Raw genomic sequence first — 13,696 nt, 5'->3', positions numbered from 1 at the left:
TTGTTTTTGTTTTTGTTTTTGTTTTTTTTTGCAGTACGCGGGCCTCTCACTTTTGTGGCCTCTCCCGTTGCGGAGCACAGGCTCCGGACGCACAGGCTCAGCGGCCATGCATGGCTCACAGGCCCAGCCGCTCCGCGGCATGTGGGATCTTCCCGGACCGGGGCACGAACCCGTGTCCCCTGCATCGGCAGGCGGACTCTCAACCACTGCGCCACCAGGGAAGCCCGATAATTACTTTTTTAATCATCTAGTTTTAATAAATGATACATTGGTTTGGTTACTAGTTTGGTTATATTCATAAAACATTTAAATCTAAGATTTTTTATTCTTTTGCACATTTTTCCATATTGATCTATGAAAACAAAATGGATTCTTGCTTAGACATAAAGATAATCTCTACAGACTAAAGTTTGATTTATAATGAACTGAGCAATGTTCTCAAACTTTATTGTGCATACTAATTACTGAAAATCATGTTAAAATGCAAAGTTTGATTCAGTAGGTCTGGGATGAGACCACATTTTGAGGAGCAAACACCTAAGACCATCTTAAGGGCCTCTAATGATGACTCAGCAGATATTTCTTGAACATCATAGTCAACATGCAGAATTATTTACTACAAGTGACACAAAGTGATGGTTCTGGAAAGAGCATGAGCACTAGAGATACTCAGTTATAATTTTCAATTCATTCCTTGATGTTTATTAGCTGCTTAATCTTGAGCAGATTTTAACTTTTCCTAGTCTTAGTCTGTCTTCTTATTATCTAAAGCTTGAGAAATGTCAATTGATTGACTAAGATTTCAAAAGAAATAATCAGTTTCAATGATGACAATTTCAGTTCAATTTAACAAACATTACTGAACATACACAATGAGCCTGAAAAGGGTGGTGGACTTAGGGTAATATTAAACCACAGTTTGTATGAATTGTCCTTTTCAGAAAGCTAAGTGAAAAATTATGACATATAAACATTGGCATTACTAGCTGGGAAGTTTGTCTGATGGTCTTTAGCTATCAGCAGATACATATTTCTTTAACATTCAAAATGTTTTTTTGCCAAAATTTAATGTTTCTGTGTTGCTTAAAATTCTTAGTTATTCCTAAATTCTAGAGGTAAGTGATGTACCCAAATGTCTCTCACATCGACCTCTTCTAATTGAATCAGGTGAAGAATTGTTTCTGTCCATAAGTTTGCTGCATACTGGAATAGCTTTGTTACTGTGTCAATAGCGGTATGATTCGATTGTTAGTATAAACTGGGATCAAGAAATCTAGACGTTTCAGAAATTAAATGTCAAATGTCCACTGTTGGGGAATACTCCAAGAAAATGACTTAAAAGAAATCTGATTATGTGCCATGGAACATTCTAAACCCAGATGTGGCCCCTTCCACTCACTTGACAACAGAATATGGAACTTGTCACTGATAATAAAACCAACATCATAAGCTGGTTTCATACAAACTGTAGTTGGCTGATGTTCTCTATGTTTCAAATTGGGTAATTAATTATATTAGCTACATTTCTTGTAATACACATATTAGAAACAATGATATGTTTGCAATGAGAGAAATACTGTTTTGTTACTGTTAATGGATGTGACATGCATGCCAACTCTCTTTCTTTTCATTCCTTTAAAGTCATTGTCATTACAAATGAGTTTTCACTGCTTATTTTTCTGCAACTCTGACTACCCACTAGTGTTTTTAGAGCTGTGTTTTTAAAAGGTCATTAATTAAATTTATAAGACATAAAATCGGGCACATGGTTTTGTTTTGTTTTTCATTTTTTGTCTCCTTACTAAAACATTTGATGATGATTTTGCCAAGAAACCAATCTTAGGGGTTCCCTTGATTACAACAGTGTTCTGACATTTGCTTTTGACTATTTCTGAGTTTCAGAGAAAATTTCATACGAATCATTTTTTGAAAGATTGGAACTTCTTAAATAGCTCTCTCTCCATTGCGTACTATATGAATACATGTATTTTAGGAATATTTAATTCAGTCTGATTCTTGAAGCCTTCATTCTTTTTACTTGTCTCTTCCTCTTTTTTTTTTTTTTTTGTGGTACGCGGGCCTCTCACTGTTGTGGCCTCTCCCGTTGCGGAGCACAGGCTCCGGATGCGCAGGCTCAGCAACCATGGCTCACGGGCCCAGCCGCTCCGCGGCATATGGGATCCTCCCAGACCGGGGCACGAACCCGTATCCCCTGCATCGGCAGGCGGACTCACAACCACTGCGCCACCAGGGAGGCCCGTCTCTTCCTCTTTTTAATGGGACAGGCCACATAACAAGATGGCCTGAGCCCTCTGGCTATGGAACCCCATGGATGGTTTCTTCAACTCACTAGCACAAGCAAATATTGTCATGGTTGAAAACCCTGTTGTTTGGTAGCTGAAAGTCCTAAGTAAAAACTGGTCTATAAAGCCACAGAGTAAACAATGTGAAAATTGGCTTGCGTTTCTCTAACGCCAAGTTCGGTTTTCACCAGAGTTGATTTTTCAAAATGCATAGTAACTAGTTGTGTTTGTTATTAATCAAGCAAATGGGCATTGTAGCACCAAGCACTCATTTGATTTTTAATGTGCATTGAAATCAGCAATGATAATTCAAGTTATAGCAAAATAATTATCAGTACTGTGTCAGAATAAAAGCAAATGTCATTTATTCTAATATGTGGATTCACAGATTGCTCACAATTAAAAGCAGGATAATAGGAAAGGAATACATTGATATTAATAAATGCACCCATGGTTTCAGTAATGCTTTAAAATGAAAATAGGTGGTTAAGACTTACCAGTTTTAAAGAGCCTTACTTATGCTAATTACACATTTTCTTTTTAGAGTGTTTATCCTGAAGGATGGCAGCCTCAAGATACATAACGTTACCAGGTCGGATGCCGGATCATACACTTGCATAGCTACAAATCAGTTTGGTGTTGCCAAGAACACTGGCAGCCTAGCTGTAAAAGGTATTTTACTATCTTCATTTGTGCTTGATGAACATTGGAGATATGTATGTATATCATGACCTCTATCACAGTGTCAACCCTGTATCATATTGTATATGTGAAATGTTTGATTTCACGTTTTATTTAAGAGTTGTGTTCCCATATTCATTAATAGCATGCTCACTTTGCCAGTGGAATAACACGGTAGATGTGAATACCTTGGCAGTTGAAAAGCTGTCCAGCGGGTAATTAGACAAAACTAAAGCTTGAACTAAAAATTTTGGATTTCCACACATGCCTCAGTGTGGGGAAGCCATGGACATTCTGTTGACGTCAGTGGGTAATATTTTTTTTGTGAAGTTTCCTTCAGAAACTCATTTTGTGTAAAATTTTTACCTGGATGTAAGGCTGCCAAGTGCATAATCAGTTCGTTTATTTCTATAACTCTAAGTACATAACTAGTGAAATGCAGACTCTCTTACATTCACCTTAATAAGCAGTTCTTTGCAAAGAAAAAAAAATTAAAACATTAGTGTCCATTTGAGTTATTATTAGATTTCCATCACAGTAAACACATACGCTCACACAACTTCAGATGGTAAAAGTGAATACCTTAGTCTTGAGACTTTTAAACTAGTATCAATCCAAATGTAACTACTATCATTAGCATTAGATGCATCTATTCCCCATCTTTGCTACTTTACTTTATTGAACCTCAGCTCATAAAACTAGTCTGTTTAGGGGGAGCCAGGTCACTTTTATCATTTTATTGCCTCCTGGATGACAAAAATGACTGTCTTGAAAGACGAGTTTGAGCAGCTACTTAAGCCCAAATGATTAAATTCAGCAATTGATACTTTATCATAATTTCTATTAAAAATGAATAAATACAATAAAAAGTAGTTAGCTGCTATACTTCAACTATCCTTTAAAATGTCTCAAGGAAAATAAACACTCATCTTTATCCCTGGAAGATATTTCTTCCAACTTTATCTCAAGCCTATTACATTATGCCAACAATTGTCTGAAACACTCAGGGGAAATGTAAATGATAGAACTTGTATCAAAATTGAACCAGTGTTGCATATTTTGAAAAACTTCACTTCTTTAAGATTGTATTGTCATCAGGTTTTTAAGACAGGTATGGACTTAATGTTTCAAGGAATGTGCTGTAGCTATATTTAATAATAGGGAATTTCTCCAGCAAAGTTTTGGCAATACTCATGTACTGAAGAGTGGGAATGCTTTATGTGTGAAGAACTAACATGTCCATTAAGGAAAAAAAACAGAGGAGATTACCTTATTTCAAATTAAGAAACTACAGGTGGTATGCACTCATTTTTATTACAGCAGAAGATTAAAATATGGTAGAGGATAAAAAGGCATTGCAGTTAATTCTTACAGGTATGGAGAAATCCAGGAGGAGTTAAAATATGAAATTTTAAGGATGAAGACATCAGTAGTGGAAACGTAGTTTCTCAAAGAAAGTTTTGGTAGAATACTGGTGATGGGTGAGTAGGACCAATAATTTTCCTGCTAAAATACAATGATGGGGATGCTTTCACCCCAGAGACTAAGAAAAAAAGTTAATAGATTGAGCTAAATGGATAGTTTCTTTTCCTCAAATGTTTCTTTAGGCTAAATGCTGTCTTAATGCTGTCAATTACTAATTAATGGAAGAAAAGTAAAAGGAGAAGACACATAAATGTGAGAAACTCAGGAGCAGCTACTAACTTAGTTCTAATTATGGAATTTGGATATTGTAGAGGTGAAACATAGCCATGTTTCTTACTAAATAGGTTCCTATTTCTTAAGGTACAATCAAGTTGATATGTATTTTGGGATATTCCACAAAACACACCATAATCCTCAGGCACTCCACTCTGTCTATGAGTAAGAAAATAACTAAGATTGCTCAGTTAAAAAACGGATATATTTTTGTTTATTTCTAGTGTTTTTTTGCTGGAGCTATTGAAACAAAATTATCTCAATCTACATTCCTGGTCAACTTTATCTTTTCTACTCTTTCTTCTTCTGTGGCACATTTCATCTTCTTACAAAGGATATAATTCACTCATTTACATGTATTTTTTTCCCTATATTTCCCTTCCTCTAGAAAAGAAGCATAAAGAAGGCAGGGACATTACAAATTCTAGTACAGTCCTGGGAACTGTATGTGTTCAATAAATTTATTGACTGAGTGAAAGGATCTCACCTCATTCCCCTTAGTTCTCAGAGATAATTTCCATCCTGACTTCCTTACTCTAAAATCTGAAAGTTTTCAATTTTTCAGGGTTTATGCTTGTTAGAATGCTTCACAATAAAGAACATCAAAGGCAAATAACAAACTTGTAAATGTTTTCACTTTCCCAATTTTACAGTTTGTAGTTACATAATTCTAATACATAGAGAACCCCACACTCTGAAAGGGGGGACAGATATGAAAATACATGAAAATCTGAAAGACTTCATGCAGAGAACTCACTGTTCTGGTATTTTCAGCATAATACCAGAGGATGATTTACATATGCAAAAAGGGCTTATGTCAATATGCATGAATATCAAGTTATTTTCACTCATTTATATCTAATAATGGGAAGGAAATTGTGTAGGTTATTTTTAACCTTCATGAAATATCCACGTCCCATTTTAAAGGGATTTGGGGATTTCTTGCTTCTTTGCTATTGACAGTAACCACTATATGCAATATAAACAAACACATACATACATAGTAACACGTACATTAAAAAAAAACTACATAAACACAAAATGTGTACAGTATGGATAAAAGCATCTTTAGAAACTTTGCTTTATTACTGATCTGTAATGTATAATCTTTATTAAACTGTGGGATTTTTACACAAATACAGTTCTAAGATAAGTCTATCATTAGCATAGCTTCTTAACTAGACTGCTATCTCTAATTCCCTTTCATGTGGGAATGTTGAAGGTATCACTGCCAAAATTATTATTTTACAACTTACAAATTTGAAGCTTTAATGTGAGAAGGAATCATAATCCTATGCATTGATTCAAACATTTTCTTGACTATTAAGAGTGTAGCCATTTGGCTGTTTGTTAAGACGATTTAATACTTCTCTGTGTATGTATGTATATGTGTGTGTGCACCTGTGTGTGTGTGTATGTTTGCATTTTCTTGTCTATAATGTGCATCTGATTGTCATTATACAGTCAAATATAATTTTATTTCTCAAATCAAAATCTTACAGTGACCTTTCTGGTAATAGGGTGGTAAGGAGCAAATAAGAAATTTCAGTAAAGCTGATAAAACAACCATCTTTCTTTGAATTTACTTATCTGCCTCAGTCATGCAAAAAATGTTGTTGTTAGATAACATGCAAAAAGATAATAGTTACAGGACTAAGATATTCTCCAGCTTAGTTTTTAGCTGATATGGCTTATCTGTGTCAAGAGGATTCAGAAGTTATCTGCACTGTATGTTGGAAATTTCTATTCCACTATGCAACAGAATAAAGCAATTTGTTATTCAACATAGGGAGTGCAATTAGCACCAGCCTTACCAGAGCCCCGGCAGATGCCCAGTGTAATTTGAGGACATGTTCCACAGGCACAGACAGAGAATGGAAAGGAAAGAGAGTTTAAATGTTTTCATTTTGGGGGACTTAGTACAATTACAATGTGTACATACACTAAGAGGTGTATGAAAATCACATAAAAGGGGAAATTATTTGATCTGGCATTTGGAAAATTATTAAAAAGTAGAGTAACAGCAGGCTATAAAATTGATCTTGTTTGCAGGCAACATTTGTTTTCGTTTCCCCACTGGAGAAGTTTTGGATGTCCAATTATAGGCCTCATTGCTTCAGCATTATTTTCAACTGAAATGTCGGAATTTGGAAAAGCATATCTAATGTGCAAATTAAGTTTATTGCTGCTCATTTAGTTGTTTATTCTTTGTGATAGAAGTCTTTATTTTATCAGCATGGAGAGTGGCCTATCCATTTTCTCCAGTAGAATGAGGGTGTCCACTAATATGGTTCTACATTTACTAAGAGAAATATCGAGATAGGTAGATAATTGGAGGCTTTGTGGCTTTACACTACAGTTTAAAAGATTTGAGGTGTTGAGCCCAGCTGTATCCAGAAGCCTAGCTTCACTGAGTAAACCAAAAATACAATTTCACAGAAATGACAAGACACAATGGAATACATCCATCTTTTTGTAGTGATTGAAGTCTCCCAGTACTGCTAATATCTTTCCCCAAATATTTAATTCTACATTCCAATTTTCTACAAGAATGAATTAAAACATTTAATAGAAAGAAGACATTGATTTAAAAATTATTAATGGAAGTATTCTTAAGGTGAAAAAATATATAGTGAATTTTTATACTGTCTAGAAATGAAATTTTCTTCCCCCCTCCAGTACTGAAAATAACGCTGAGTCCTTGAGACCTGAATTCCATAATCTCTTCAAGTATAAAGGAGAAAACAAACAAAAAGCTTCCATGTAAGCAAACACAATAATATCAATATTATTTTAGTCTTCATAACAATTTAGTTCATAGTCTTTTAAAAACATAGCACATATCACTCAGATGAAATTTCCAGGCATGTTAATAAGCAGCCTTTTTTCTTTTAAATATATATTATACAATATATAACGTAAAGGATGTTATATATTAATTATAATTAATGAATTATAAGTCTGCACTTTTTTATTATGCAAGAAAATTTTCACTGAACCTATTATTGGTTAAAATTTTGCTTTGTTTTATCTATTCTTAATAAAAATAGGGGGTGTATAGCTTGTGCTTTATACCAAATAAAGAGGCCAGACAGATGAGTACATACCACTTCTTAAAGAGATGAAAAGCAGAAACTTTGAAATTAGATTAACTAGTTCAATTACTAACTAGCATGAAATCCTAAAGAGTTTGTTTTTGCTGTTTGATGTTGTATTCTTTATTATTATCATTAATTACACTCTATTAAATATACATACTCTGCTCCAGGCACTGTTATAGCTGCTTTATGTATATCATCTCACTGAACCCTCCAAACAACACTTTTAAGCAGATGATCATTAGGGATTAAGGCATAGACGTCTGAAAGTACTTGCCGAGGTCCCTTGTTATTAAGTGGCAGAACTCTTTTTTCCCTTCTTTTTTACCTTCTAGTAAATTTATGTAATAATACTTACATGAGATACTTTTACATGACATTGTTTGAAGTTCAAAGAAAATAAAACTATAGTAACTTGCAGATATTAGTACTTCCCCCTAAATATTTCAGTTTTCCTTTGTTAAACAGAGTTCAATATTTGTTTATATCTTTATCATTTGAGGTAAACTTTACATATATAATGAAATACATGTCTTAAGTGTACATTTGCTGAATTTTGGCAAATGCGTACACCTGCGTAACCCCTAACTCTACCAAGATACATTACCATCATCCTATAGAATTTCCCTCATGCCCCTTCTTAATCAATCCCTACCCCCACCCCAGTCCTAGAAGCAAGTACTGTTACGATTTTTTTCTGCCGTAGATTTCATACGAACGTAATCATACAGAATATACTCTTTGGCATCTGGCTTCTCTCACTCAGCTTTAATCACTAGCTGTCAACCTTCTGTTTTTATTAAAAATGAACAAAACTAAACAAAACTTTACCAACAGTAGGTTTAATCTGTGTAGTAAAAAAAAAAAAAAATCTTGAATTATAAATATCTTTGTCTCCAGTTTCCTTCCCAAACTTGTACACACTTGTGCCCTGAGTATTGGGTTAGGAATTGGAAGTTCAGTAATTTTTTTCTTGATTCCAGTCTGAAGCTAAAAGAAGTGATTAGACTCCTCTGTTACTTGGGCATTCTATTTCTAAACCAGCACAGTGGTCACTCAAGCTCTAGTGACATTTTTTTAGGAAAAATGTGTGTCATTACAACATTAAGAAAATAAACCCCTCAGATGCAAGCTCTATTTTAGGTCTGTGGATCCTGAACACTCAAGGAAACAGTTATTAGCAAATTCTTTCAAGCCCAAAAAAGGAATGGGGTAGGAGTGGGGCAAGGGGGTGTAGAGGGGAAAAATAATCAAATGAATTGATTGGCTCTGATTCTCCTCTTCTGGATTTTATTTTCTCATTTCATCTACCTTTATCCCAACATAAATGTTCAGAAGAAAACATTTTCTATTAGGTCCTGTAGCCAGGTAAAGTAAAATTTCCTCATTCCATCCCTTTTAAAACTACAGAACACTTCAACCTGATGTTTTACTACAACCCAGCATAAAGTTACAGTTGGAGGACTGAGTGAATGCTATCTATTTACAGGAAATATAAATATGATCCCATAAATAGTCATTGCCTATTATGTATTACTGCTTTGAAAGTGAGTAGTTGGCATATTTAATTCATTAAGCAGAATCTACAGTGCATGCTCTTTTTAAATAGATGTCAGGCTCTGTTTTGATTACTTGTTAATATAGAAGATCTGTGTTTACATTTTACATTATTACTTGCTAGGGAAGTTTTCGGTGTTACCTTGCATGATACTTAGACTTGTTTTCTCATTTAGACAACTTAAATTTTAGACAATTACTTTCTCCAGACAATTCTTCATTTGTTTCTTTTACTCTGGGGTTCAGGGTAGTCTTTTAATATTTGTTCTAAATCATTTAAATATTGAAGTGGAAGATAAATGGGTAATGGTAACTGCAGAGAAACTGTAATATACTGACCATGGTTACTTTGTACATTGGAATTAAATCATACTCTGCATATGGTGGAATATAATATAAATACCAAGTACTGCATGTAGATTTTAGTGGATATAAAACAAAACAACCTAGCCTACTGCAAGTATATGTATAAAGAGGAAAAATGTATTAATAAAGATTAAAAACTCCTCCATTTCTTGCTTGCTAGAGGTGGGGAATTAAAGACTCTATCACACTGATTTCCTTCTTTGTTTGTTTTCTCTACAGGGTTTATTTCAGAGTACTAGCTTTGATTTTCCTGTGCTTGCTTTTCCTAGAGTTAGTAATTTTCTTGTTTGTTTGCTTAGTTTTCTATGGACTTGGCAACAATTCATCCCTCAGTTCTATCTCAACTTTCTTCCTTTAATATCAATCTACCTTTGTGTTGGGGAGCCTGGTTTCCTAAGCACCCTACCTTTCTCTTGACATACTTCCTCATTTGGGTAGACTGCATCTTCCTATGGATTTCTGAGAAACAATTTAAGAAAAATGCAATGTTTTTGAGATCTTTCATGTTTGAAAATGTCTTTACACTATGATTACATTTGATTGATGGTTTAGTTGGAAACAGAATTCTGGATTGGAAATCAGGATTCTTCATAAATTTGGAGATGTTACTCTGCTCTAAAAGCTGAAGCCATTTTGATTTCTGACCTGTTGTTTGTTGACATCTTTTTTCTCTCTCTCTCTAGAAGTCTGTTTTGCCCAGTGTCCCACAATTACATGATGATGTGCCATAGTGTAAATTTATTTTCAACCTTTTTACAGGGCATTTGGTGTACTTTGTCATCCTGGAAACTCGTAGTTCTTGGTCCTGGAACATCTTCCCAAATAATTTAATAATTTACTCCATTTCTTTTTCTGAAATCCCTATTATTTAATAGATTTCCTAAACTGGTATTCGAGTTTATGCGTGTGTGTATGTATGTATGTATGTAACTATTTACCTATCTATGTATATAATATTGTATTTTATATAATTATATATATATATAGATACATATAATTTATATACATGCTCATGTTATATATATATATACACACACAAATATATATATATAATATATATATATATATATATTATATATATATACACACACATACACACTTTTGTTTGTTTCTCTCTCCTCATATCCATTTTATAGCTTTGTTGCTCTATCTTCTAGGAGATTTTCTCAATGTTATCTTCCAGACTTTCTATTGTATTTTTGCTTTTGCTATTTTGAAAAAATTTCTAAGTGTCCTTTTATTTTCTGGCCTTGCTCTTTTTCTTCCCCTTCCTCTGAAAATATTGCTTGTAGTTTTTCTCTTTTCTAGTTTATTTTTTATGCATGGTCTCTGTTGTCCCAAACTACTTTCTTCTCTTTCTTTGTTTTAATCCCTATCCTTTATTAAGAGGTGTACAAAGATACTTTGTGCATCTGTTGTCTGCTCATATTTAAGAGTGGGTCACTAAAAGTCTTACAGAAAGCTCTGATCAAGTGTGGGGATTTTTGAATGACTGGACTTCACATTTAGATGATCTGGCCAAGATATTTCCTTGGAAAACTCTAAGGTCACTATATTTGGATCTTTTCTTGTAGGCTCATCAGATCCCTAGGAAAATGTCCCTCACCTCCCACCCAGGTTTCCTGCCTGGAGAGCAAAGGCCCAGCAGACAGCACCCTCAGAACTGCATAAGGTTACAGCACATGGATCTCAGCCCTCACCCTGTACATGTTTCCTTAATTCTGCTATTTTCAGTAGAAGCCCCCCACCCTTAACTGCTTGGTGACCAGAAGTTCAGAGACCCTCTGTTGCATATCCTCTCAGGAAAGTAATTTGCTGGTCTTCTTCTGAGATGGGAAAACATTCTTGAGACCAAATAGCATCCTATTCATAAATTCCAAAATGAATTAATTTATAAAGACATGCTAAATAAGTTTTCTCCTCAGCCTTCCCACTGCCAGCCTATGACTGACCTTTACAGTAAGTCAGTCAGAAGTCATTCAAGTTCATTCCAGTTCCTCAAATTTTGTCTCCCCTTTTCATCTCTGTTTTGGTGGATTAATGTCTTAGAAAAAAAATTTCTTTTGGCATCATTTTTTAGATGTTTATAAAGAACTTGAAGTTAATACTATGTAATCAATTATCATCGCCAGGATGTTGTACATCCTATTTTTTATTGTGATACTATCTTTCTCTGCTAATATTTAGAAGAAGTCAAGCTTTAGCTATTTTTTGCTTAAACAAAATTTGTCAAGTAATCTAGAAAGCACAGTTTGGGAGATTATGGGTCATGGACTCAAATCTTCCACTTGTACACTAGATATGATTCCCTCTCACATTCAGGGACATTCTCTCTCTCTCTCCTTACCCCCTCCCTCTCCCTCACTTGTCTTTTTCATCTCTATTATCCCCTCTAATGCATCACTCCCACAACCGTACTTGCATATGGTTACTCCCATCATTAAAAAGCTGTCATTTTCTGACCTTACTTCCCCTCCGGCTACTGCCATATTTGAATTTTCTCCTTTATATCAAAACTCTTTTAAAACGTTGTCTATACGTGCTTGTTTTTTTTCAATCTTTCTGGTCAATTCTGTTTTGAATCCATGCAACCAGGCTTTTTTCCTACCATTTCATCAATACTGTTCTTAACAAGGTGACTAGTAGCCTCCATACTGTTTTATCCAGCGGTCAGTTCTCAGTCATCTTACTTAACATATCAGACTACTGATCACACACTTCTTGATACACATTTCTCACTTGGCTACCAGGACATAGTATTTTTCAGGTTTTCCTTTAACATCTTGAGTCACTCCTTTTCAATTTCCTTTTCTAGTTCCTCTGAATCTTACCAATTTCCTAAATTTGGAATATCACAGGGAACTGTCCTCGAATTAAAATCTACAAGCTAATTCCCCAAATGATAACCCAGCTTAATTATCTATCTTAATCCCAAATCCAACTGCCAATTTATCTTCACTTACCAATTTACTATATCATAACACTAACCTCCTAATTCTCACTCCCAGAACTTGCTCCTGCCACAGTAAATCCCCACTATATTAATGACAGCTTACACCGACACTTGCTCAAGCCAAATCCTTGTAGTCATTTTCATTCTTTTCCTTCTTTCAAACCCCATATCCCATTGTCCAACAAATGGCCTCAGCATCAAGATATGTAAAGAATCTAACCAGGTCCCATAACTTCAATGACCAAACATTAGTTTAAACCATACTGTCACTTTCCCAAAGTGTGTCTCTAGCACAGAGATACCCAACTAAGTTTATTTTGCCTCCTAGGGGACACAGGGCAATGTGTAGGGATATTTCTCGTTGTCACAACTGAAGGATCTACTAACATCTAGTAGGTAGAGGCCAAAGATGCTGCTAAATATCCTATAATGCACAAAACAGCCTCCCCACCTCACTCTGAATCCACTTACACATACACGCGACAAAATATAATCTGGCCCAAAATGACAACAATATTGAAATTAAGAGACTCACCCACAGCCTCAAAAGTATGGGTCTCAATTCCATCTTTGTCTCCCTTCTAGAAGCTTGAATGTTCCTATTAAACTGTAGATGAGTTTTTTGCCTCTGTTATGGAAATCCTCTAAAGGCTCCTCAGTTTGGTGTTGTTTCATTTGCTCAGTATTCACACTGATGTACACCTGGAAGAAAGTAAGGGTTCAATACTAATTAAATGGTTTTGAATAAAATATTGAATAAACAATTAGTATATTTTTATGTTAAGGGTTTCTACATCTGTCCAAAGTAGTGCTCACTTCTTTTTCCAAATGACATTAAGCATCATACTTTCAAGCTATTATCTAAAAAGCTACTGATAAATGGCCTAAATATTTCCAATCCTACATGTAATCTATTACAAAAAGTTAATAATATTGGTGAAACTTCTGTCCTGACTAGTTGAAGTAGATTTATCACACAAACATCATACCAATATCAATCACAAATAATGTAAAAATATTTTAAAAATTAAAATCTCAAG

At 34.6% G+C, this 13,696-nt stretch overlaps 1 protein-coding gene across 4 annotated transcripts in view; it reads left to right on the top strand.

Annotated features, from left to right (window-relative positions):
- Positions 1–13,696, top strand: part of CNTN6 (contactin 6) — a gene marked incomplete at both ends in the record, with an annotated part of 244,050 nt that overhangs the window by 196,103 nt on the left and 34,251 nt on the right. For all 4 annotated transcript variants that reach the window (XM_079712710.1, XM_079712711.1, XM_079712709.1 and 1 more), the window contains one exon: positions 2,848–2,975. In XM_079712710.1, the coding sequence (XP_079568836.1) occupies positions 2,848–2,975 (128 nt within the window). The remainder of the gene's footprint in view (positions 1–2,847; positions 2,976–13,696) is intronic.

This window comes from Hyperoodon ampullatus (genome assembly GCF_949752795.1).
Source record: "Hyperoodon ampullatus genome assembly, chromosome: 10".
In the NCBI taxonomy this organism is placed as follows: Eukaryota; Metazoa; Chordata; class Mammalia; order Artiodactyla; family Ziphiidae; genus Hyperoodon; species Hyperoodon ampullatus.
Note: the sequence above shows the minus strand (reverse complement) of the source record. Positions and strands in the feature narration are given on the sequence as shown.